Below are 26089 nucleotides of genomic sequence, written 5' to 3'. Positions count from 1 at the left end.
TACCACTCCTTTCCCTGTGAAAAGAGAAGAAACAGAGGCTGGGAGACACTCAGAGAAGCAGAGAAGAGGAGAAAGAGAATGAGAAACAGAGTAAAATGGAGACTAACTCCTAAGGAGATGAGGAGGGCATTGGCAGAGGCAGGAAGCTGAGGTGGGAGAGGAGAGGCCCCAGCCAACCCAGGTCAGGACCATGCCCTTCAGTGTGAAGATAGAGGCTGGTGACCTCACTGACCACAAGGGAGGCCATTTTGCAATTCAGATAAAAAGAAGCCAGACTGATAAAGGAAGTGCTGGTGATTCTGGGACGGGTTGGTTTGGGGAAGGCTACCATCCTCCCTCTGTCCTCTGAGGGAGCCTGGCCCTCCCTCTACTGTGCCTAGACTTCCCTGAGGCGGCATCTCCACAGGGCCTCCCCACTGGCCTTGAGGGCTCTGCTTGTCTTCTCATCCCTGGGAGGAAAGCAAGGCGATGGGTCTATTCCTACTGCTGCCCCTGCTGCTGCCGGCATCTCTGCAGGCTGGTGAGTGGCTGGGACTGTCCTGGCTCTGTCCAGGGCCATGAGGAAGCCCCCTGGAGGGGCTGTAGACAGGTGTCTGGAGAAGGGGGTCTGCTGAGGTAGCCGGCCAGGCCTCCCACCCCCAACAAGCAAAAGGCTGATCCCACAGTGCTGGGTCATCCTACCCCTCACACTCCTCCTACCCCAAGCCTGGCAAGGGGGACACCCAGCCAGAGGGCCAGTTCTACCATCTGTCACACTTTTACCAATGGGCGAGGGTGCCAGCTGGTCTGGGGTTATTTTCTTTGCCTCTCGAGGTAGCTTCAAAATCTCTCCCTCTCTTTCCCTTCTCTCCAGACAGCTCAGCAAAATGCAATTCAAAGTTTCCACATGAGGTCAACCAACCAGAGCACCTCTCAGCCTCTGAGGGTGACTCCATCCACATCCCTTTCTCCTTCTGTTATCCCTGGGAGTTAGCCAGGGATCCCAAAGTGAACATACTTTGGAGATGGAAATATTTTCATGGGGAGTTCATCTACAACTTGAGCATGCATTTCATCCATAAGGATTTTGAAAACCGAATCTTCCTGAACTGGAAAAGGGGCTGGAGGAATGGCTCCCTCCAGATCTCTAAGCTGCGGAGGGAGGACGAGTGTACGTACTTCTGCCGAGTCCAGCTGACAACACAGGAACATAGAAGGAAAGTGTGGCAGTCTATCAAAGGGACCAAACTCACCATCACTCGCGGTGAGTCCAGTTGCAACACCTGAGGTTTTTGAAGGCCACTGGTGCCCTCGTCACCCAGGCCTGGCCCAGGGCCCCCTCTTCCTGACTCTTCTCTCAAACTCCTCTCCCTGCCCCCCTCAACTCCTCCCCAGGCCTCTGCTAGCTTTACCCTTTTCGCCTTAATCTTCCCCAAACCTGAGCTGTTTTCCTTGCCCATCCTCGTCACTGTCCCCTCCAGACCCAGCCTCCATCCCCATCTCCAGGCCTCAGCACCTTCTGAGCACCCCAATTACTCTCCATTCTTGCTCCAGGCTGAGGCTCCAGCCCTGCCCTCTGCCCTTGCTCCATATCCTCAAAGTGGACTTGACGTTTTTGGAATGTAGCTTGCCTTCCCTTTATCATGTGTTGATGTGTGGAGCCCCAGCTACTCCCATATCTACGTATCCCCACAGCCATGAGCAGAACCTAGCACACACAGTAGGTGCCCAACAACAGCCTGAGGAGCCTCCAGTCCCCTGGTAACATCCCATCACCTGTCATCCCCCCAATCTTCCCATTTCCCTTTCCCATTCTGCTCCCCAGAACATGGCCCTCAATGCTCCCTGCCCTCATCTCATCCTTTCCTTCTCTTTTCCTATCTCCCTCTTCCTGTCTCCATCCTCTTTACCCTCCTAGCCTCTTGCTGACCACCCAGTTCCCTCCTCTCCCACAGAGCCCCTATGCTGTCCTCCTCCTCCACTTTGATCTTGCTCCCCTGTCCTGGTCATTGGAGGCCCCTCTGCAGCAGCAATGCAGCAGCTCCCACTCGCCGTGCACTTTGTCCTGGCTGAAACCTTGGTATATCTCGCCCTGGTTTACCTGCACCATGACCCCGCAATAACGGCAGGCACTGCTATCATCTTCCTGTCACAGATGGGGAAATGGAGGCTCGCAGAACCTAAGTGCCGGCCCAAAGTCATCACTCATACTGCAGGCAGAATTTGAACCCAGTTTTTAACACCAGAGCTTCCTCTCTTAACCATGAGCCAATCAACCTCACCTCCTGACTTGCTCTTCTTCTTGTCTCGACCTATTTTTAACCTAATAATAGAATGTGTTGCATTAATAGATCTTCCTATACTACTCAGTGTGCGCAGGAACTTGACCCTGGGTTCTTCTGTCTCCAAAAGAATGGGGGAAGGGCTCTCTCCCAGGCACAGGCAACAACGGGGTGCATTGTCTGTTAAATTTTTTTAGAAAACTAACAATTAAATAAGTTGATTTGCTTCTCATAATCACTTGCACTGGCAAGTCTACACTATGTCAATGACAAATTACTGCTCCCAGCTGGAGATGACACTCTCCATGTTCCATCTTGACCACTGAGCTGATTTTAAAGCAATTAAAAAATGCCTCACAACCTGAATTAAGCAAGACAGCCTTGGATTTATATATTTCCTGCACCTCCTCCACATCTCCTTAAATGGCCACTTTTGAGAGATTTTGTTTTATTTAGAACCCTCTTCCTCTTTTCCTAATTCTTGCTTTTTTCATTTCTGTCACGTTTAGTGTATTTTCATCAATAAATTAACTTTTTCAATTAATACAATTAATAGAATATTCATGCTCATGATTTTAAAAAACACAATAATACAGGAAAGTAATAATAAATGTTTTTAATTCAAGTACCACCATTTTTATATTCAGATGTTTTCTTTTGTAGCCAAATTTAAGAGCATTATCCTTATAATTTTTCTCTTTCCTTACTAAGCCCAAAATACCCTATACCACTGGGGTTTAAAATATTTTAATTTCTTCTAATTTTTGTATAATTTCTTTTCACAATAAAACTCTTTAATGTAGTGAGAATTTATTTTGACATATGGCATGAGGTAAAGAACTAAATTGATCTTTATACCAAAAAACTAATCAATTGTCCCAATCCCATTTATTGACTCATTGAATATTTTTTCCTTTCATTGATTCATAGGCCTGTCTTTTAAGTTATTTTGTCGAATAGTATTCATTTCTTATCTCTTTGTTTCACCAGTTTTTTGTTTGTTTATTTTTGACAGGGTTAAATATTTTTAATGTTCTTTACATAGTCCTTCTTAGAATGCTAACCCACTATTTTTTTTCCGGTTTTATTGTGAAATAATTGACATACATCATTGTACAAGTTTAAGGCATATAGCATAATTTGATTTACATATATTATGAAATGATGACCACAATAGGTTCTGCTAATATACATCTTCTCATATAATTTTTAAAAAGAAGAAAGAAAGAAAAAATTTCTCCTTGTGAGGAGAACTCTTAGGATCTACTCTCTTAACAACTTTCCTACATATCACACATCAGCGTTAGCTATAGTCATCATGTATACATTACATCCCTAGTATTTCTCTTATAACTGGAAGTTTGTACCTTTTGACCATCTTCCTCCAATTTTCCGTCCCCCAGCCTTCCATCTCTGAAAACCAAAAGTCTGATCTCTCTTTTTCGATGAGTTTGTTTTGGGGGTTATTTTTTTAGATGTCACATTAAAGTGAAATCATACAGTATTTGTCTTTCTCTGTCTGACTTATTTCATTTGGCATAATGCCTTCAAGTTCTATCTATGTTGTTGCAAATAGTAGGATTTCTTCATTTATTTTATATGTATATACACATACATATACATATATATATATATACATATACATATACATATACATATACATATACATATACATATACATATACATATACATATACATATACATATACATATACATATACATATATATCTCACAACTTTTTTATCCATTCATCCATCAATGGACACTTAGGTTGTTTCCATGTCTTGGCTCTTGTAAATAATGCTGCTATGAACATAGGGGTGCAGTTACCTTTTCGAGTTAGTGTTTTCATTTCCATTGGATATATTCCCAGAAGTGGAATTGCTGGATCATATGGGAGTTCTATTTTTAACTTTTTGAGCATCCTCCATACTGGTTTCCACAGTGGCTACACCAGTTTCCACTCTCACCAACAGTACACAAGGATTCCCTTTTCTTCACATCCATTAAAGCATTAGTTATTTCTTGTCTTTTTGTTGATAGCCATTCAAACAATGTGAGGTGATATCTCACTGTGGGTTTTTTTTTTTTCACTTTTCAATAAGTCTTTAATTTTCAATTCAGGTGTAAGGAGATTTTATATATATGTATGTGTGTATACACACACACACACAAACATTTATTCAAGTGATAGTTACTATTATCATATAGCTCATAAAATAGCATTTTGTGTTTATTGAGAGAAGATGCCATAATTAACAAAACATATCTCGTTGTGGTTTTAATTTGCATTTCTCTAATGACTAATGATATTGAGCATCTTTTTAGTACCTATTGTCCTTTTGTATATCTCCTTTGGAGAAATGTATGTTCATGTCCTTGGCCTGGTTTTAAATTGTTTTTTTTTTTCTTTTGATATCGAGTTGTATGAGTTCTTTGTATATTTTGGATATTAACCCCTTATCAGATATATGTCTCTTGTCTTTTCTTATATCAATACCACATTTTTTATTTATTGTAAACATCATATTTCAGTGGCTGATAAAGCTATTTCCATCTCAATCACATTATTTCTTCTTTAATAACTTTATTATTGTTGCCTGCCTATTTTTTCACATAAATGTTAGAGTAAGTTAGCCAAGTTTTGAGAAAAACACTCACAAAGATTTTTAAAAATTTTTGTATTTTTATTTTTTCCAAGTACAGCCAATATACAATATTATCTTACTTTCAGGTGTACAACACAACGATTAGACATTTATATAACTTATGAAGTGATTGCTTCAATAAATCCAGTACTATCTGACAATATACATAGTTATTACGATACTACTGACTATATTCCCTATGCTATACTCTATATCCCCATGACTATTTTGTAGCTACCAATTTAATCCCCTCTCCTCTTTATCCATTCTCCCACACACAACCCAATCCAGCAACCATCAAAATTCTCTCTGTATCTATGAGCTTCTTCCTGTTTTATTTGCTTATCCTGTTCTCTAGATTCCATACATAAGTTTTTCTCTGACTTACTCACTCAACATAATACCCTCTAGATCCATCCATGTTGTTACACATAGCAAAATTTCATTCTTTATTATGGCTAAGTAATATTCCATTGTATATATGTACCACTTCTTTATTCATTTATCCACTGATAAACACCAAGGCTGCCTCCATATCTTAGCAATTGTAAATAATGCTGCAATGAACATATGGATGCATATATCCCTTTGAAGTAGTGTTTTGGATTTCTTTGTGTAAATACCCAGAAGTAGGATTACTGGGTCCTTTTTTGTCTCTTGTTGTAGCCTTTGTTTTAAAGTCTATTTTGTCTTGTATAAGTATGGCTAACCCAGCTTTTTTTTAAATTTTTTTTTCATGAAATATCTTTATCCATCCCTTTACTTTCAGTCTGTGTGTCTTTCAATCTGTGTGAGTCTTGTAGGCAGCATATATAAGGGTTTGTTTTCTTATCCATTCAGCTACCTTATGTCTTTTGATTGGAGCATTTAATCTATTTACATTTAAAGTAGTTGTTAGACATACAGTTATTGCCATTTTATTATTCATATAGTTTATTCTTTTTCTTTTTCTTCTTAAAGAAGTCTCTTTAGCATTTCTTGTAATAATAGTTTGGTGGTGATGGATTCCTTTAGCTTTTTCTTGTCTAGGAAGCCCTTTATCTGTCCTTCAATTCTAAATGACAGCTTTGCTAGGTAGAGTAGGTCTTCGGTTATAGGTCCTGACTTTTCATAAGGTGTGTCCCTTATGTGGGTTGTGTGTGCCCTCCTGCTATAGTTGAGCCTTGTTTGCTGTTTGCACATCAATGGGAGCAACTGATCCTCAGGCTGATTGGTGTGAGGACTGGCCAGTGACTATAGTGAAGGACCTGTTGTGCAGGGGATAACCCTACAGAGCAGGATTTGCTTTAGCAGGGCTCTAATGTTTTCCCAGTCTGCCCTTTGTGTTTGTCTTTTGTGGAGGTGGTTGGGTGGTACTCTGGTATGGTCTGAAGCTGGCCATCAGGCGTGTTGGTTCAGGGGCCTCCTGGAAGGGGCTCTGTTGCAAGCCAGGTTCAGCTGCTGCCTATGCCCCACCCAGGGGGGCAGTGAGCTACAAATGATCTGCTGATGGTCGTCACTTGCGCTGGGATGGGAGGTGCCTGGGAGAGGCTAAGCTATGAACTGAGGCTGGCTGCCACTAATGCCAGGCTTGGGGCTGCATAGCAAGAGGTACAGGGCATGCTGAGGCCAGATGCTGCTTGTTAGGGGTTGTGAATCTATGAGAGATTTTAGGAAAGTTCGAAGCTTGAGCCAAGACAGGCCATACGTATGGAAAAGCAACCGGAAGCAGCTTGGGTAGGCCCCAAAGTTGAGTGGGGCACGGTCTTAGGGAATCATGAGGGCAGGGCGAATGTTGTTAGCCAAGTTAATGGAAACTTAGATAAGGCGCCCACCTGAGTCTGCACATTGGGTACTGGGAAGGCTCAACAAAGGAACTATGGCTTCTGCCAGCAATTCTGTGTGGAGAAAGCTGCCCCTCCAACCCTTGCCCTGAAGCCAGACAATTCGGTTCTTCCCTATATGTGTGAAGCACCTTTCATTCCGCTGCCCTAGAGCTGGATCTCAGAGTGAATAAGTCTGTCCTTGAGTAAGTTCCTATGCAGGCCCTTTAAGAGGAGCACCTGGGACTCCAGCGTCTTTCGTCCCACTCAGCCACAATCTCCACTGGTTTTCACAGCCAGACGTTGTGGAAACTTCTTTTCCTGGCACTGGAACCCCAGACTGGGGAGTCTAGTGTGAGGCTGGGACCCCTCATTTTTGTGGGGGGACCCTTACAGCTGAGATGTCCCTCCCAATTCTCTATCACCACATGTGGGTGTGGGGTATGCCTGTTTCACATCTCCACCCCTCCTACCAGTCTCAATGTGGATTCATCTGTTTATCCTTAGTTATAGCAGTTCTGTTCAGCTAGTCTTCAGGCAATTCTCAATGATGGTTGTTCTGTAGGTTAGTTACAATTTTGATGTGGTCATAAGAGGAAGCAAGCACAGCATTTACCTACTCCACCATCTTGACTGGAACTCCTCATGAGGTTTTTTAAAATCAGAATCACATTAATCTATAAAGCAATTGACAGAAACTGAAATCACTGTAATATACAACGTCTTCACCCAGGAACAAGTCCTATTTTATATCCTTCAGCAAACCTTGTTAGTGTTCTTCCAAAGCTCATCTAAATGTCTTACAAGGTTTTTCCCTCTATGTTCTTTATTTTTATTATTGATGTGCAATATTATTTTTTAAACGTTTATTTTTTTAATTTTCATGTGAAAGTAATACATAAATTCTGACCAAGATGGTGGTGGGTTATATGCACATGTTTACCTCCACCACCTCCCAAAATTGACTAAAATAACAGGAAAGGGAATTTTTTTAAGACAAAAATCTTAAAAATATGTGAGCTGGTAAACAATTTGAGAAGCCGGAAACAGACTAATGTAACTGGCTTAGGAGACCAGAGGAGCTAAATCCTAAGCCAGCAGTGCAGAAACCCAGAAGCAAAGCAATTTGCACTGCAAAATCCCTTAAAGGTTCAAGAATGGCAACCCCAAGTACTCCTAAAAGTGGTAGTAAAAGGGGGTCTGAGAACTAGAGGACTAGTTGAAAATCCATTTCAAGGAGCAGGCAAACCATACCTTCATCCTCCACTCCGGCAAAAGACTAGAGTTTTGCTTTCCAGAAAGAATGAACCAGATACTAGGAAGGGGGAAGTACCTGGGGCGTAACTGGGGGTGAGGGTTCAGTCCCTAAAACTGTAGCTCTGGTGAAGTGATAAGACCTTAAACACCTCAACACCTCCCAAGACTCAGGCAGTCAGCCTGGTGTCCCCCGACCCCACCAATGACAGAAAATCAGGAGATTCTTCTCTGGGAAATATATCTGATGGACCCCAAAAAGATCTAGAAATCTAACAGACCACTCTACAGCCCACTAGCTGACAAGCACTTTCTCTCATGCCACACATAGCTTCCAATCAGTGTGGCTTTCTGCATGCTGGGAGCCAACAGGCAAGAAGATTGAGGTCTCAGCCTCACACCAAATCCCCCAGCACTGAGGACTATACCCTCTCCTCAACTGTGCCTGGGAAGCCCAAGGGTAGAATTTTAAAGTATGAATGATTAAACTAAACATTTAAAGAAAGCTTCTCCCATGAAATGCAGAGAGCAAAACATATGGGGGTGCTGGATGTGGCAAGAGGTAGTGGTAAAAAAAAAAAAAAAAAAAGAACCTGAAAGAAACCAAAACAATGGAGGGAGAATAATACTGTCAAATAACTATCATTCTCAGAAAGTCACCTGTGCATGTGACAAAAAAGGGTGCTTTACAAAGGAGCTTTCCAAACAATAAAGGAGCTCTTGGAAATTAGAGCTAAATAGCAAAGATGGAGAACTCAATAACAGGACTGACAGATAAAATCTGTGGAAATCTCTCAGAAGGTAGAAGAAAAGGTCAAAAATTTGGAAACTGTAGTAGGTTGAATAGAGGCCTCCCCAAAATAAGTCTACATCATAAACCCCAGAATCTGTGAATATTACCTTATATGGTGACAGATGCAATTCAATTAATGTAGAAACTATAAGAAAAAATAAGAACAAAGGAGGATTGTTCCACGAGGTCCAACCTCTGAATTATGAGAGTTCCAGAAACAGAGAATAGTGAGGCGGTGGGAAAGAAAACATCAATGCAATTACTCTAGAAATTATCCAGAACAAAATTGCCTAGCAAAATGGGTAAAAATAAGACCTACCTCAGGGCACTGTAACATGAAATGACAGGGGGTAAAAGAAGATCCAACCAATTTCCAAGGAGGAAAGAAACAGGTTACATATGGAGACTTGGGAATCAGAAGGGTTTTGGATGTCTCAATGGCAACACAAGAAGCTGGAAGACAGTGGTTGAATGCCTTGAAATTCCAAGGGAAAATTATTTCATTCATTCATTTAACAAATTTTGATTGAATGCCTATCATGCGTCAGTGCCAATCTGGGCGCTGGGGAAACAACAGTTTAAAAATATGCCCTCAGCACTGGAACTTATATTTGAGTGTGGGAAGAAGACCTCCCACCTTCCCCCCGCCGCCCCTGCCGCCCAAAAAGGAAACACATTAATTCTGTTTGTGTATCAAGCAGTGGTAAAAAGAGAAAAGGAAGAAAATGAAGCAGAATTGGTAGGATAGAGGTTGCTAGGGGTACAATTTTATTGAGACGGAGCAAGGAAGGCCTCTGGGACACTAGTCAGAGTCTTGACAGGAAGTAGCCACTCAAACAGGGTAACTGAGAAGAGTTTTGAGTAGGGCATGAGGTAGGGAAACCAGTCAGGGATGATGAGACAGCTGGGGCCCGCCTCTGGCCTCAGGAGCAAGGAGGGGAATAGGTAGTAGGCCCCAGGGAGGAGCAAGTTTAATGTGTCAACTTGACTGGTCTAAATGATGCCCAGATGGCTGGTAAGACATTATTTTTAAGTGTGTCTGTGAAGGTGTTTATGGAAGAGATTAGAGGCGGCCAGCATTCAATCCCCTGTGGGCCCAAATAGAACAAAAAGTGTATTACTTGAGCTGGAATATCCATCTTCTTCTGCCCTCGGACATCAGAGTTCCTGATTCTCAGGCCTTCAGGTTGCCACTGGTTTTCTTGGGCCCACTTCTTACAGACAGCAGATCGTGAGACTTCTTAGCCTTCAGAATCACATGGGCCGATCCCTCATAATAAAGCTCTTTCTATATCTCTCTATATATCCTATTGGTTCTGTTTCTTTGGAGAACCCGACTCGAAAAATACCCATTAGGGAGAGAGTAAAGGGCTATGCCCTGACCTCTCTCCCTCTGTCTCTTGCCGGTGACCCGCATTGGCCACTGAATGAGAACTAGGGGACTAGTGAATCTGTGCATGGAGTCCACCAAGACCAGCTTCCAAAGGCACAAAGCTGGTGGAGAATCCAGCAGAAAAATCCAGCCTAGGCACAGGAAGTGAAGGAGAGATCTAGAGAAAAATGTCCAGTCAAGAGGAAACAGCAAGGGCAAAGGCCATGAGGTGAGTCAAGCATAACTAAAGCAGATGAAGTTGAGGTGGCAGGAGCTGAGATCAGAACAAGCAGTGAGGCAGGTCCTGCGTGGCTTTGAAAGCCAGTGAAAGAACTTTGACTCAGTGCAATGGCAGCCAGTGAGGGTTTCCTGCAGAGGAGTGCAGTGATATGATTTACGTTGTAAAAGTGTCCTTCTGGCTGTTGGATGCTGCAATAAGACTATACAGATAAGCAAGATCAAAAACAGGGACACCAGTGAGAGGTGATGTGGCTTGATTATGGTGTCAGCGATGACAGATGAGAAGTGGTCAGACGCTGGTTATAGTCTGAAGACGGAGCATACATGATTTGCAGATGAATAGATGTTGGGGTGAGAAAGTGAGGAGAACCAAAGATAATTCTAAGGCCTTTGACCTGAGACTCTTGAAAGATGGAGTTGCCACGAGCGCGCCCACAGGGCCAACTGTGCTGTCCCATCCTGCCGCCGGCATGAACTCCACACAGTTCAATAAGGGTCCCTTGTAGAGGCTTTTGGCTGAGGTCATGAACCGGCTCCTGTCCAAATACGACCCTCAGAAGGAGGCAGAACTCCACAGCTGAATAGAGGGATTCACGGGCCTGTCTATCAGGCCCAAATTCCAGAAGGATGGGATTACCCTGTGCACACTCATGAATAAGCTGTAGCCAGGCTTGGTCCCCAAGATAAACTGCTCCATGCAGAGCTGGCACCAGCTAGAAAACCTCTCCGATTTCATCAAGGCCATGGTCAGCTACGACAGGAACCCCACAGACCTGTTTGAGGTCGACAACCTGTTTGAGAGTGGGAACATGACACAGATGCAGGTGTCTTTCCTGCCCTGGTGGGGAAGGCCAAGACAAAGGGGCTGTAGAGGGGCATGGACATTGGTATTAAGTACTCAGAGAGGCAAGAGTGGAACTTCGATGATGCCACAGTGAAGGCGGGCCAGTATGTCATCGGGCTCCAGATGGGCACCAATAACTGTGCCAGCCAGTCTGGCATGATGGCGTACGGCAAGAGAAGGCATCTGTATGACCCGAAGAACCATATCCTGCCACCCATGGACCACTCGACCATCAGCCTGCAAATGGGCACCAACAAGTGTGCCAGCCAGGTGGGCATGACACCTCCCAGGACCCAGCAGAACATCTATGAAACTAAGCTGAGGACTGACAAGTGTGACAACTCCTCCATGTCTCTGCAGATGGGCTACATGCAGGGTGCCAAACAGAGCAGCCAGGTCTTTGGCCTGGGTAGGCAGATATACGACCCCAAGTACTGCCCGCAAGGCCCAGCAGCAGATGGGGCTCCGGGGGCTGCCAGTGACTGTCCAAGCCCAGGAGCAGCCCAGAATAACCCTCTTACTACCATGAGAAGGCTAGCTACTGAGGCTCCTGTGTTGGATATTTCCCCACATCATCATCCCATATGGGTTTTTGGGGTTTCTGTGTTTTCCTCTTGTTTTTCTATGTGTCCAAGTGTTTCCAGTTGAGGGTCTGTAGGGAACAGGTGAAGGCCAGATCCAGATGTGTGTGAGGTAGGGAGCCTTGGAAGGGCTAGTCCAGGCAGCAAATTTCCCAGCAGGCTTTGGGCTGAGCTAGCAGGGGGCAGGTGGGAGTGGGGAGTAGAAAAGAAACTTGGGCAGCGGGGGACTAGCCCCAAATGACTTCCAATTGCTTCTGCCCCTCTTCCCTATTTTCTGCCAATCAGTTTGTTATTTCTGTACTCAGGCAGTTTTAACGAAACAAAAATTTTTTTTCAGAGGATTGGGGTGGAGATGGAGCAGCAGGGGTTCTGTGAAGGAAGTAGGTCTCTTGAGAGATGACCAGGCAACAGTCCTGAAATATTTTAGGCATTGTGAGGAACTGGATTTCCCCAGGACCTCTCAGGGGCCCAGTGGGGAAACTGAGGCTCAGACAAGACAATGGAGTTCTGAGTGGTTAAGGCAAAGCCAGACCCTCCCCCTTTCCGTACTTGTTCCCTCTCACCCACCAAGTACTGCACAGGGACCCCCAGCTAGAGGCCCTCCTGGGGACCAGCCCTACCCAGGAGCACTGGAACCAAGAGATAATGTGAAATACCGGCTGTGGACCAAAGGCAATAAAAACCTCTTTTTAGAGGAGAAAGAAAAGATGGAATTGTCATTCTTGAGAAAGGGAATAGGGGAGGAACAGGTTTGGGAAGAAATCAAGAGCTCTGTTTTGCACATCTTAAATTTGAGATCTTACCAGACAAACAAATGGAGGTGCGATAGGCAGTAAGATAGATGAGTCTGGAGTACAGGGGAGCGTTGGCTGGGTACATATGTTTGGGACTAATCAGTATTTCGCTGGTAGTTAATGCCACAGGACTGGGTAAGATTATCTGAGAAGTGAGTGTAGATAGAGAGGAAGTGCTAGGACTGAACGATGAGTGTTACAGGAGGAATCAATAAAAAAGACTGAGAAAGAGCTAATAGGAAGGCACAAGAACCAAAAGAGAATTGCGTCCCAGAAGCCAAGTGAAGAACTCCCTCTCATGAAAGGGAGAATATAAAATGCAAAGAAGTTGAGTAAGATAGAGAAAATGTGGTTATAAGAGATCTAATTCCTCAATTTCAAGAATAGGAAGTAAATAGACACTACCTAAAACAACAAACTCAAGAAACAGCGGTAAACACATGTGACTGAGAAATATGAGGTGAATGCCAAAAGAAATAGCTAAAGGTGCTGAAAATAGTTGCCTCTGGGGAGTGGGAAGGGAGTGAGGAGGCTTATTCAGAGAACTGCCATTTTAAAAACTCTACAGAATTTATGTACTCTTTATGTGCCTATACAGCTTTGATAAAAATAAATGTTAAATTTTCAAAATAATAAAGGTACTATTAATACTTGCACATAATAAAAAAAGATCAAACAACACAGAAGGGAGTCCAATGACAAGTACATTCCTCCCTCTCCACTTTATCTTCCCATCCACCACCTCTCTCTGCAGAAATGTTGTCTCTTACAGATACAAATATAGATACACAGAGATACAAAATATAGATATAGATATATAACACAAATAGAATCAAACTGCATACTATTCTGCTCTATAACTTGCTATTTTTACTTTTTGCACCTCAAGTATCTTTGCATTTCAGTACATATACATCAATGCCTTTTGTTTTAAAGAGTTGCTTTAGCAATGTATCATAATTTACTTAGTCTCCTATTTAGAGACATTTAGGTTGTTGCCACTTCACAACAATGCTGCAAAGAACACCCCTAAACACAGGCCTTTCAATACTTGCACCAGCATTTCCATAGGACAAATTCCTAGCAATCACTGAGTCAAAGGGGATGCATGGGTATTTTATACTTTGATAGATAATCTCAAAAATATTCCCAAAGGTTATGCTAATTTATACTCCCATTGTGCCAATACCCGGTATTTTCCCCCACTCAGATCAGTTAAAAAACCAGCCTTTCGTTTTAGTCTTCATTTTTTAAAAATTATGAACGAATATTAGCATCAGGGTTATTGTTTCATGTAATGAATTATCACTCCATAGTTTTCCATATTTCTCAATATTCTGAAAAATTCTAAGAATTATTTATGTCTTAAATTTTTATAAGAGTTTACCCATAAAAATCACCTGAGCTTAGAATCTTTGTGAGAAGTTGCTTCTTAATAGTGTCCTCGCTTGTCTACCCAGCGGTTAAATTTTAATGTTTATTAGATCCATTTTGAAAATTGTTTCTTTCAGAAAATCATCCATTTCACGGTTTTTAAAATTTGTCAAACTATAATTAAGCATACACTTTCTCATGATTTAAATGGACACTTTTGTTGTTAGGTTTGCAAAGTCTTGTCTGTTTTCTTGTTGCTGTTGTTGTTTTTCCTTAAATAATTACTTCCTGTATTTATTATTTCTTCTGCTATTGTTTCCTAATAAATTTATTCCTACGTAGGTTTTCATTACTATCAATCTATGAGTTTCCTTAGGGCTGGCTCCTGTTTGTTTTGGGCTATTTTTTCTTTGCAAATTGACTATTTTATTCATTTCACAAATTTTTTTCCATTTTAAATAATAAAAGCATTTAATAATATGAATTTAGAGTACAGCTTTAGTCATGTTCCAGTTTTTTTAAATATGCATTGCTCTAGTTTTTATTACCTAAATAGCATGTTAATATATATATACATATATATTTCTTTGACTAAGAATTTTAAATTATTTATCTCAATTGAGAGATGTTATTTACAGTTTTATTATTAATTTCTAACAAAAGCGGACAGAGAACTTGGTCCACACCAACCCGAAGATTTTATTGGAGTTAAATGTTTTCCTGTGGCTTAGTATTATATCAGTTTTTCAGTGGTGCATTAAACATCTACAAAGGTACAATCTGTTTGTAGGGACTAAAGTTCAATACATATTAATTTAACCTTAAAAACATATTTCCAACATAAACTAGGTTCTTTACAGATGATTTCTCACTTATTAAAACAATCCTGTAAAAGGACAAATATTGTTTGCTTCCACTAATATGAGGTATCTAGAGTAGTCAAATTCATAGAGATGGAAGTAGAATGGTGGGTGCCTGGGACTGGGGTCAAGGGAATGGGGAGTTGTTTAATGGAAACATAGTTTCAGTTTGGAAAGATGAGAGTTCTGGAGATGGATAGTGGTGAGAGTTGCATACCATGTAAATGTACTTAATGCCACTGAACTATTCATTTAAATATGGTTAAAATGGTAAATTTCATGTTATGTGTCCTACCACAACAAAAATGTTTTCTTTTTGAAATGAGGTTCTGAGGTCACACCACTGATCATCAGTAGAGTCAGGATTTAAACTGAGTGATGTGGATTCTTAATCCTTAGCATTTCACCTTGTTCCTCCCCTTTCTGTGCGAGAGCTTCAGAGGGTTGTTCCCCATCTCCAATGTTTCCCAAACCAGGGGATAGAGTGTGACAGTTTCACCCAGATACCTCCAGTCCTCCAGGGGAGAATTTGCTTAGTTCTCATGTCTTCTCAGCCACCAAGAAAACCACCCAGGTTCCCACCAGCACTGCCGCCAGCACTGTCACCAGCACCACAGATGGTCTCAGTGGCTCAAGCGGCAAAAGGAGCTCAGGGTCTTGGCCCCTGGATCTAGGAGCTACAGTTGGCGTGGCACTGGCTGGAACAGTGCTCCTAACGGTGATTTTGGGACTGATGGTCTACTTCAAGTGGAAGAGAAAGAAAGGTGAGTGGTCTAGGACCTCATGCTCTCCCCAAACTCCCCAGCAGGGTGTTTCTCAGAACCACCTGCATCAGAATGACCAGAGGTGCGTTAAAAATGCAGATTCCTGTTGGGGTAGGGTCTAGACATGGGAATCTGCATCATTAACAGTCTCCTCAAGTGGTGTCTGTGAGTGATCAAGTTTGAGAACCACCGCTCCAGACCAACTCCTCTCCACAAATCTGATCATTTTCTAGTTCTTATCTCTCGACTTAATCATGCTCTTCAGTCCTCACCTTTTGGCTCGTGGGGAGAAGCAAGTCTGCCCTGAGAAAAGTAAGGAGAGAGCAGAAGGGACAGGAAGTTGGCCCAACTCAGCAGCATTGGAAGGGTGCCCATTTTCCAGGACCTGCCTTGTGATTGGAAATACAAGTACATAAAGCAGGGGCCCTGCTTTCAAGGGACTCAGTGTGGGCGGGGGGTGCCTCAAGCACTAGCTGCCTCATTTGGAAAGAGCTCTGGTAGGTTGGGAGAAAGGGGAATCAGGGAGGACTCCCAGGAGGAAGTGACACCTGCAAAAATTCTCAAAGAATGAAAGAGTTAGCCAGGGAAGTGGTGAGGGTGGTATAGAGGTCCCTGTTCTTCCAAGCAGAAGAACCCATTTTGGGAACTATAAGCAGCTCACTGCTATGGAAGAGGCAGGAGATGGGAGAAGAGAATCTTGTAAATCACGCCCAGGAGCCTCCGACCCCAGAGGCGATGTAAAGGAAAGCACAAGAAGCTGGTTTGTCAGAGAAGGAAGGAGCACTGGTGCCTATGACAAGAGTCGGGAGGGAGAGGGTTGGTGGGCCAGGGCTCAGCAGCAGGAGCAGGTTGGGGGATTATGGAGAGTTCAAGGAAGGAAGGACGCAGAAAGAAAGGTGGGGAGAGAGAGTAGAATGAAGGGGCGCAGGGTACAGAGAAAAGGTGTTCCCTGATTTGGTGTTGAGGACAATGGCGAGACAGGTGTGGACATCCTCAGGATGTCACTAGGTACGGAATCTGAGTCCCAGGCCCTTCTCAGATGGGTTTCAGCAGAGCTGCCTTGCTGCCCTGGTTTCTCCAAGGGTGGCCTCAGAGTAGGATGAGCAGAGAAGGCAGGGAGGAGAGATGCCATCAGTGGATGGCACACTGACATGCTGTTGGTCCCTCTATAGGACTGCGGACTAAAGCCAGAGCCCCAGCCGGGTGAGTGCCCATCCTCCAAGGGGGGACATTTGCGGGGGAGGGGGGTGCTATTTTGGGAAAGTGTCCTTATGAGAACTGTACTAGGTAGCTTTTCACAGCTGCTCTCATCCTTGACTTTCCCATCCGCATCCTCATGCCCCTAACAGGCCCGGCTCTTCACTTCCTGAGGCTCTGGTTCCTTAAAACAAACTAACAAACTAACTAACAAACAAAATCAATGAGAAGAGTGGACCTAAGGGTTCCAGCACTTTCTCCGATTCTCTCCCAGAATGTCTTCCTTTGTCTTTCTCTGGTATTTCCTTTATCCTCTTTTTGTCGCCATTGCTAAGTGTTTCCTCTGCTCATCCTGTTTTCTCTCCACCTTGAACATCATCCTTCCCAAACAGATCTACCTCTTCCACATTTTCTCCTCTTTCTTGCTCATCATCCAAACTGCCTTTTCACCTTTTTGGGTGACATACCCAAAAGGGGTCAGAAGAAACCTCTGTCCTCAGCTCCTCTACCAGCTGCCTTTCCTCAGAGCGCCTTCCCTCCTCAGCTCCCAGCCTGGCCTCCTCTCCTCTGCGCACACCCTGCCTCCCTTCCTTTCCTGAGCGCTGGTCCTCCTCACCCTCCCACAGCTTTCATTTCCTCCATCCTTCTTCCCATTTCCACTCCTACCCTTCCCACAGCCCCTCTTCTTCACTTCTCTAACTCTCTGACTTTTGCCAGCTGCCTTCCTCGGGTCACCTCCCAGGATGTATCTCCTGGAGACCAAAGCCTGAGCACCCACCCAGAAGATGTGGCATTAGTTTCTCTGGTTTTCCGTCTCCAGTTTTAACCAAGTCAGTGCCAGTAGAGAGGACAGGAGCTCACCCTTCTGCTGTCTCCTCCCTGCGCCTCCTTCCAACAAAAGCTGCTTGTCTAGAACAAGCCACCTTCAGCTGGCACTTAGGGACCTCTCCTGGGCTACACTGCAAATTGCCTCTCAATCCACTCCAAGGCAGCCTCCTTCTGAGACCCTCAAACTATTGCCTACATCTTCTATGTCCAAGCAGTTTGCAGAGACCCCCACAAGAGAACCAGCCTGATGCAGGTTTTAACTCTTTTCTGCCCAGCCTCGAATGCATTTCCCACCCTTTTGTTCCCATGCAGGGGATCCTGCCAAAACACTGAGGAGAAGTGTGAGAACACTGGGAATAAAGGTCAGTCCTACTGTCACTCCCCACTCTCCAGCTTGGCCCGTCCTTCTTCCCCACACTCCCTCCCCACACATGTGCCTCTAAGCATTTGCCTCTTTCTCAGGCCTCACCCATCCCTCCCACGTGACCCTAGTCCCGACACACCACATGACCTCACTACAGAGCCCACTGTCTATTTCCCTACCCTGACTGCCATGCCACCTGACCCAGTATATCTTGACTTTTTTCCTAGGACAACAAAGCGACCCCAAGCTGGACTCCAAGGTAAGCAATTCAGACAAGGGCCTGAAAAAATTAAAAGAAAGTTTGGAGTAGTTGGAGTATAAGGAAGAGTGGGACTGTGGTATTGGTGGTTGTAGATTACTGCTTTATGATGGGGTCTGCTCCCCGTCCTCTCTCTAACCCCCTTCTCTTTCTGTTCTCACCCAGGATGATGGCATCCTCTACGCCTCCCTTGCTCTCTCCAGCTTGACCTCACCATCAGCACCTTCCTGCTACCCTTCCCATGACAGCCCCCCAAAAGAGACCCTATATTCGATCTTAAAGACCTAATGAGTGGGACTGAATGATGACCTCCTTAGAGTAAGCTGTATAAAGGGATCACCACTTCCCATAATAACCCCAGCCAGACACAGATGATTCAGAAGCCAGCAGAGGTTAAAAGCCACGAAGGACCTGAGAGAAAGAGTTATCTGCTCTAATTCCCTCTTCGACCTCCTGCCCTTGCCCACAAAAATAAAAGTACCTGTAGGATTGCCCGATGCAACTAAGGAGAAAACTGATGTGACCTTCAACTTCTGTCCTTCTTTCCAAAAATGTACTATAATAGATAGCTCACACCCAAGATTCAGGCCTCAAGCCTGGAAACACTAAGTCCCCAAACACTGTTAGGTAGCTCAGAACCCAAGGTCTGCCCCGCAATCAACCACTGTATTTCCCTTATGATAATAACTAGTATGGATCATGTTAAGCCTTTACTTCTATCACCTCATTTAAATATCATGAACGACCCTGAATATGGTATTGAATGTACTCATTTGAGGTATAAAACGAAGAGTCAAAATGGTTATGGTACTTTTCCCAAAGCCATGCAGCTGGTAAGTGGTGAGCCAGGATTTGAATCAATGTCCTTCTCCCAGGACTCAGTTATCATTGCCTTCCCAGATTCCTATACTATAGAGGCCTCCCACCAGAAACAATGATGTGCCACAATGACATGAAAGAGAGAGAGCAGCCAAAAGGGAGCATGTGGTTAGAGATAAACCAAACCAATTAAGCCAGTAATCTAGTTTATTAACACGTAAACCACATAATTCTGACTTTAGCCAGTTAACCTTGTAGTCAATGATCAATCCCAACACTTCTCAGGCACTCTGTGAGAACCTCTCCCTCCTGCTTCCAGGGAAGGGAGTGAAAGAACAGAGCACAGAACTACTCCTCAAAGAAGGTGAACTCTGCATCATCTCTATGTTGTGGCTTCACCCTCTGCTCCAATTTTCCAACATCTTCCATGAGTTGCTCCAGGTCCAGGTCACTGGAGGCTTCATCATCAGTGGGGAAGCTTCTAGCCTCCTGAGACTGTGGCTCCTGGTGTCCAGGCTCTTCTTTTCCCGCCACAGAACAAGTCTCATGATAAGCTGGTGGGATCAGGCCCTTTGGTACCATTCTAACCTCTTTGTGTTCAGACAAACTGGTTACTGAGACCTTGCTTTGGGGAGCTTTAAATTTTTTCTTAACACCTAAATGAAAAATTGACAAAACTGAGAGTCTCATTAGGTCATCTGTCTTTACCTTTTACATATCAAACTGCTAAATTTCCATTTCTAAAAAAATTCTCTGAAAAAGATTACTTTTCTCTATAGAAAGAAATGGACTTTGGAGTCAGAAAGACCTGGATTCAGGCCATGGATCGGCCACATGCTAGACATGATCTTGAGCAAATTTTAAACTCTTTGAGCCTCAGTCTCCTTATCTTTCAAATGGCAAATAACCAGTCAAAGAAATATTGAAAAAAAAAATAAAGAAAATAAACATGAAAATATGTATCTAGCCAGTACATGGCAATACTCAATAAATATTAGTTCCTGCCTCCTAACCATTCTTCTATCCTTGGATCACATCATACCAATAACCGTTATGTTTCTATAGTGTGTGCTGCATTCTACAATCTGAGAGATACCCTTTTGGCCTAAGTTTTGTCCTTTTTAAAGATATTAAAAGTTGCAGAATTATTTTTAAATAATTCTATTTAAATAATTCTAGGAAGGGGAGATGCAGACTTGAACCTCACTTCCCCACAGTTTTTCCCAAGTCTACAGCCTTACCTGACTGGTCAGGATCCGAATTCCCATGCACTTCTTTCCTTCCCGTTATGGGTACAAGAGCAGCTGCAGGTTCATTTACCAGAGATCTCTTCATGGCCTTCCTTTGCGAGGTCCCATCTCGTCCATCTGCTATGCCTGTATCACCCCCAACCCCCATCCATCAAGGACACTTGTTTATTTCTCTCTAAATGACAGATTGGAAAGGGTCTATGGACTCCCCATATTTAAGTCTCTGCTCTGCATCTTCTGCAAATCTTAATCTAGTAAATTCTCTCGGTTCCCCGCCCCCCGCCACTCCCCAAATATTTCTTTTTTTTTTTCTTCCTTGGATCATCTTCTCTTTATAGTTCTCCTTAGAACCTGCCTTCTCCATGAAGTCATCCTTCTTGGCTAAGAATTTAAAACACTCGTTCCAACTATAATCTAAGATTTTATAATTCAATATCCAAAAGTGAGGAGGCTAAAGCTTCTCCAGTGACACTAGCATGAAACTTGCCTGTTTTCTCGGGTTCTAAAGCTGAGACCATCAGTAAGGTCCAGCTACCTGCAGACCCCTTCCACTCTCTGTTTCTGCCCTGCCTTAAGTGTAGCACATGTCCCATTTCCACCTAGCTTGCTTACCTCTTGCCTTGGTTTTTTTTGCCTGAATTTTGGCTGTCTTGGGACTGAGCAAAGTTGGATCCTAAGGATGAGAGAAAAAAATAAAAGAAGATAATGAAATCACATGACTGTGTTTTTAATAGAGTAGGATGCTACAGAAATGATGGGTGGAGGGACAGTCAAATTAGGTTATATGAGCCTGATACTGTTTTAATCAATGATAACAAAGATAAAAATGATCATCCTTCCTATACTAATATCTATTTGATATTAGTTACTGCAAGGCTTTCTGCACAAGAGACAGAAAGGTAGGCCACAAAATGAAAAATATTGGTAAATTAAAAATTAAAAGAGAATGTGAAAATCTATACTTTAGAACTTCAGTTTCCAGTTTCAGTTTCCAGTTCTATATGTAAAGAGCTTGGAAAGTTACCGCTCTGTTCTAATAACAACTAAAAAGCTAAACAGACTAAAAATCAACAATTCTTCTTGGATATGTAAATGAGGTGAGGACATAGGACAAACTGCTACCTTCAAGACTGAAGAGACAGACAGAGGATTCTGGTCAAGATAGCAGGGTAGGTAAACACTGTGCATGCCTTCTCCCATGGCCACACTAAAATTGCTACTGAATTATTAAACAGTCAACATGGAGAATGATCTGAAGACTAGCTGAACAGAACTCCTATAACCGAGAATATAGAGACCACATCGAGACTGGTAGGAGGGGTGGAGCCACAAAACAGGCTGGTCTTATACCCACATATGGTAGTTGAGCATCAGGAGGGATATCTCGGCTGTGGAGGCTGCCCCCCACCAAGAGGAGCAAGGGGTCCCAGCCCCACACTGAGGCTCCCCAACCCAGGTTTCTGGTGCCGGGAAGAGGAGACCTTGTTATGAAAACCAGTGGAAAGTCCAGGCATCCATGTAAGATGGAAGACAGCTGGAAATCCAGATGTCCCCTTAAAGGGCCCACACACAGTGTCACTCACTTGCAGGCACTCACCCTGGGCTCCTGTGGAGGAATAGCAGCTCGGGGGTAACAGAGACATACAGGGAAAGACTGAGTTGTGTGACTTCAGGGTGAGGGCTAGAGGGACAACCACTATTATACTTTTGTTGAGTCCTCCTCTTGTGCAGCCTGCAAGTAAGCACCATCTTGCCTGTGTTGATCCTTCCCTCCACATGGCCAAAACTGAATCTGCATTGGCCTGGTGAGATCTGCTCACTCCACCAGAGACACCTCCCCAACCAAATCAAAAATTGCCTGGTAGCAATTTTGGTTGGTTACTGGGCAAACAGCCTTACCCTGGATTCTCAGCAATCAGCAGGCCTCAGCTCATGCATCTTGAAAGACATTTCCAGTGGCAGGCAACCAGCCCCAGCTCTAGGTACAGCATTTCTTGAACAAATCTTGGAGGTCTATGGGCCCAAAGAGGGCAGCAGCTGGCCTCTGTGTGAGCTATGTTTTTGAGAGTGACCATAGGCTCAGCACTGGCAATAAATCTGAATATGCACCAACCTGGAGAACACCATTTGCCCCACCCTGGTGACTCCCTTGACCCTGCCTCATCCAACCCTGGTACTCCCGAGGCACCTAGCAGGCAGTCTCAGGCCTGGGGGTGCCCCTGGCCTTTTGATGAGCTGCCCCAGGCCCGGTACTGGTGGTAGTCGGCCTCAGTTCACCATTTGGCCTCTCCTACATATCCCCAGGTTCACTTCAGTCAGCAACCAAACATGGATAGCTTTTTAGCTCCTACCTTGGCCTGCACAGAAGCCTCTCCCAAGGGGCTTTAGAAACCAACACATCCAGAGGCTAGCGTTAGATCTCAGCAGAGCACCACCTGATTAGCTCCACAAGCAGCAAACCCAAAGAGTGGTCTCAACAGACACATGAACCCACTGGGGTGAACCCCACTCTAGAGGATCAGCCTCTGCACAGCAGCTCATATGATATGGGCGTGGCCAATCCTCACAGCAAGGCAGCCTGAGAGTCGATCCTACTCACTGTTGTAGTTGATCCTTAATTGTACCAACAACAATCAAAGCTCAACTACAACAAGAGGGCACACACAACCACATGAGAGTCACTACTGGAGCACCTGGCTCAGGTGATCAGGGAGACTGAGCCACCGGGCCACACAGGACACCTACTGCATAAGGCTACCTGGCTAAAACTGGGAGACATAGCAGATCTACCTAATACATAGAAATGAATACAGAGAGGTAGTCAAAATAAGAAAACAAAGGGGGAGGGGGAAAAAATAAGAAAACAAAGAAAATGTCCCAAATGAAAGAATAGTAAAAGCTCCAGAAAAAGAACTAAATGAAATGGAGGCAAGGAACCTACCAGATACAAAGTTCAAATGAACTTAAGGAAAGTATAGATTAGCTCAATGAGAACTTCAGGAAGGAGATAGTAAGCATAAAAAAGAACAAGTAATCATTAAAAAGAAAAACAGTCAGAAATGAAGACTACACTAGAAGGAATCAACAGTAGATTGGATGAAGCAGAGGATCAAGTCAGGGATTTAGAAGACAAGGTAACAGAAAACATCCAATCACAATAGCAAAAAGAGAAAAGGATTTAAGAGACCTCTGGGACAACATCAAGTGTAACAACGTTCGGATCACAGGAGTACCAGAAGGAGAAAACAGAAAATAAAGCAAGGAATTGAGAACCTATTTGAGAAAATAATGACTGAAACCTTCCCTAACCTGGTGAAGGAAATAGACATACAAGTCCAGAAAGAGCAGAGTCCCAAACAAGGTGAACCCAAACTGACCCACACCAAGACACATCATAATTAAAACACACAGAGAATCCTAAAAGCAGAAAGAGAAAGGCAGCTGATCTTGCAACAGAAACTTTGCAGGCAAGAAAGGATTGGCACAAAAATCAAAATGATGAAAAGCAAGAACCCACAACCAAAACTACTCTACCCAGAAAGGCTATCAATTAAAATTGAAGGTGAGATAAAGACCTTCTCTGACAGGAAAAAGCTAAGGAAATTCATTACCAAAGCCAGTATTACAAGAAATGTTAAAGGGACTTCTTTAAGAAAAAGGAGGAGGGGAAAACACGTATATATGAATAATAAAATGGCAATAATTATGTACCTATCAATAAACACTTTAAACGTAAATAGATTAAATACTCCAATCAAAAGACACAGGGTAGCCGAATGGATAAGAAAACAAGACCCATTTATATTCTGTCTAAAAGAGATCCATTCAGATCAAAAGACACATACAAACTTAAAGTAAAGAGGTGGAAAAAGATACCTTATGCAAATGGAAATGGAAAAAAAAGCTAGGGTAGTAATACTTATATCACACAAAATAGACTTTAATACAAAGACTATAATAAGAGACAAGGAAGGACATTACATAATGATAAAAGGATCACTCCAACAAGAGTATATAACCCTAGTAAACATTTATGCACCCAACATAGGGGCACCTAAATATATATAGCAAATATTGATAGACATAAAGGGAGAGATCAACAGTAATAGTCATAGTAGGGTACTTTAACACCCTATTGACACCCATGGACAGATCTTCCAGATAGAAAACCAACAAGAAAACAGCAGCCTTAAATGATACATTAGACCAGATAAATTTAATTGATATTTTTAGAGTATTTTACCCCAAAGCAGCAGAATGTACATTGTTCTCAAGTGAACATAGAACATTTTCCAAGATGAAACACATGTCAGGCCAAAAATCAAGTCTCAGTAAATTTAAGAAAACTGAAATTATATCAAGCATCTTCTCTGACCACAATGGTCAATTACAAGAAAAAAAATGAAAAATACACAAACACAAGGAGGCTAAATAACATGCTACTAAACAATGAGTGGGCTAACAATGAGATCAAGGAAGAAATCAAAAGATATCTAGATGCAAAAGAAAACAAAATTACAACAATCCAAAATCTATGGGACACAGCAAATACATTCCTAAGAGTGATATTCATAGCAATACAGACCTACCTCAAGAAGCAAGAAAAATTGCAAATAAACAATCTAACTTTACTCCTAAAGGAACTAGAAACAGAACAGGAAATAAAGCCCAAAGTGAGTAGAAGGAAGGAAACAATGAAAGCCAGAGCAGAAATAAACAAAATAGAATCTAAAAAAAAAAAAAAAACAATAAAAAAGATCAATGAAACCAAGAGTTGGTTCTTTGAAAAGATAAACAAATTGATAAAGCTTTAACCAGACTCATCAAGAGAAATCAGAAATGAAAAAAAAGAAATGACAACTGACTCCACAGAAATAAAAAAGGATTATAAGAAAATACTATGAACAATTATACGCCAACAAATTGAACAATCTAGAGGAAATAGATACATTCATAGAAACATACAATCTTCCAAGACTAAGTCAAGAAGAAACAGAAAGTCTGAACTGACCGATTACTACCAATGAAATTGAATCAGTAATAAAAAAAAAAAAAAAAAAACTTCCAGAAAACAAAAGTCCTGGACCAGATGACTTCACAGGTAAATTTTACCAAACATTCAAAGAAGAATTAACACCTATTCTTCTCAAATTATTCCAAAGAATTCAAGAGGATGGAAAGCTTCCAAGCTCATTCTACAAGGCCCCCATTACCTTGATTCCAAAACCAGACAAAGACATTACAAAAAAGAAAATTATAGGCCGATATCTCTGATGAACACAAAATCCTCAACAAAATATTAGCAAACTGAATTCAGGAATACATTAAAAAGATCATACACCATGATTAAGTTGGATTTATTCCTGAAATGCAAGATTGATTCAATATCTGCAAATCGATTAATGTGATACATTACTTTAACCAATTGAAAGATGAAAATTATATGATCATATCAATAGATGCAGAAAAAGTGTTTGACAAAATCCAACATCCACTTATGATTAAAAAAACCTCTCAGCAAAGTGGGAATAGAGGGAACATACCTCAACATAATAAAGGCCATATATGACAAACCCACAGCTAACATCACACTTAATGGGGAAAAGTTAAAAACATTTTCCTTAAGATCAGAAACAAGACAAGGATGTCTACTTTCACTACTTGTATTCAATATGGTTTTGGAAGTCCTAGCCACAGCTAGGACAAATAAAAGAAATAAAAAGCATCCAAACTGGAAAGGAAGAAGTAAAACTGTCATTATTTGCAGATGACATGATACTATAT

General features: G+C 42.6%; 2 protein-coding genes and 1 pseudogene across 5 annotated transcripts in view; 2 read left to right on the top strand and 1 right to left on the bottom strand.

The window, feature by feature from the left end:
• Positions 1-286: 286 nt before the first annotated feature.
• PILRA (paired immunoglobin like type 2 receptor alpha) lies at positions 287-18738 on the top strand. Its single transcript, XM_039849317.1, has 7 exons — positions 287-520; positions 854-1243; positions 15379-15588; positions 16761-16791; positions 17926-17975; positions 18205-18236; positions 18402-18738. The coding sequence occupies exons 1-7, from the start codon at positions 469-471 to the stop codon at positions 18522-18524; spliced, it is 888 nt and encodes a 295-aa protein (XP_039705251.1). The 5' UTR covers positions 287-468; the 3' UTR covers positions 18525-18738.
• Positions 9471-11963, top strand: LOC120591691 (calponin-2-like; annotated as a pseudogene).
• A 506-nt stretch (positions 18739-19244) lies between the features above and the next one.
• Positions 19245-26089, bottom strand: part of ZCWPW1 (zinc finger CW-type and PWWP domain containing 1) — a 33127-nt gene continuing 26282 nt past the window's right edge. For all 4 annotated transcript variants that reach the window (XM_039849313.1, XM_039849312.1, XM_039849315.1 and 1 more), the window contains exons 16-18: positions 20918-20978; positions 20297-20431; positions 19245-19711 (exon numbers count right to left, since the gene is read on the bottom strand). In XM_039849313.1, coding sequence (XP_039705247.1) covers positions 19404-19711; positions 20297-20431; positions 20918-20978 — 504 coding nt within the window. In that variant the 3' untranslated portion in view covers positions 19245-19403. The remainder of the gene's footprint in view (positions 19712-20296; positions 20432-20917; positions 20979-26089) is intronic.

The sequence above is a fragment of the Pteropus medius genome, unplaced genomic scaffold, assembly GCF_902729225.1.
Source record: "Pteropus medius unplaced genomic scaffold, Ma_sr-lr_union100, whole genome shotgun sequence".
Classification (NCBI taxonomy): domain Eukaryota; kingdom Metazoa; phylum Chordata; class Mammalia; order Chiroptera; family Pteropodidae; genus Pteropus; species Pteropus medius.
The sequence above is the reverse complement of the archived record's forward strand: the minus strand, read 5'-3'. Positions and strand labels throughout refer to the sequence as shown.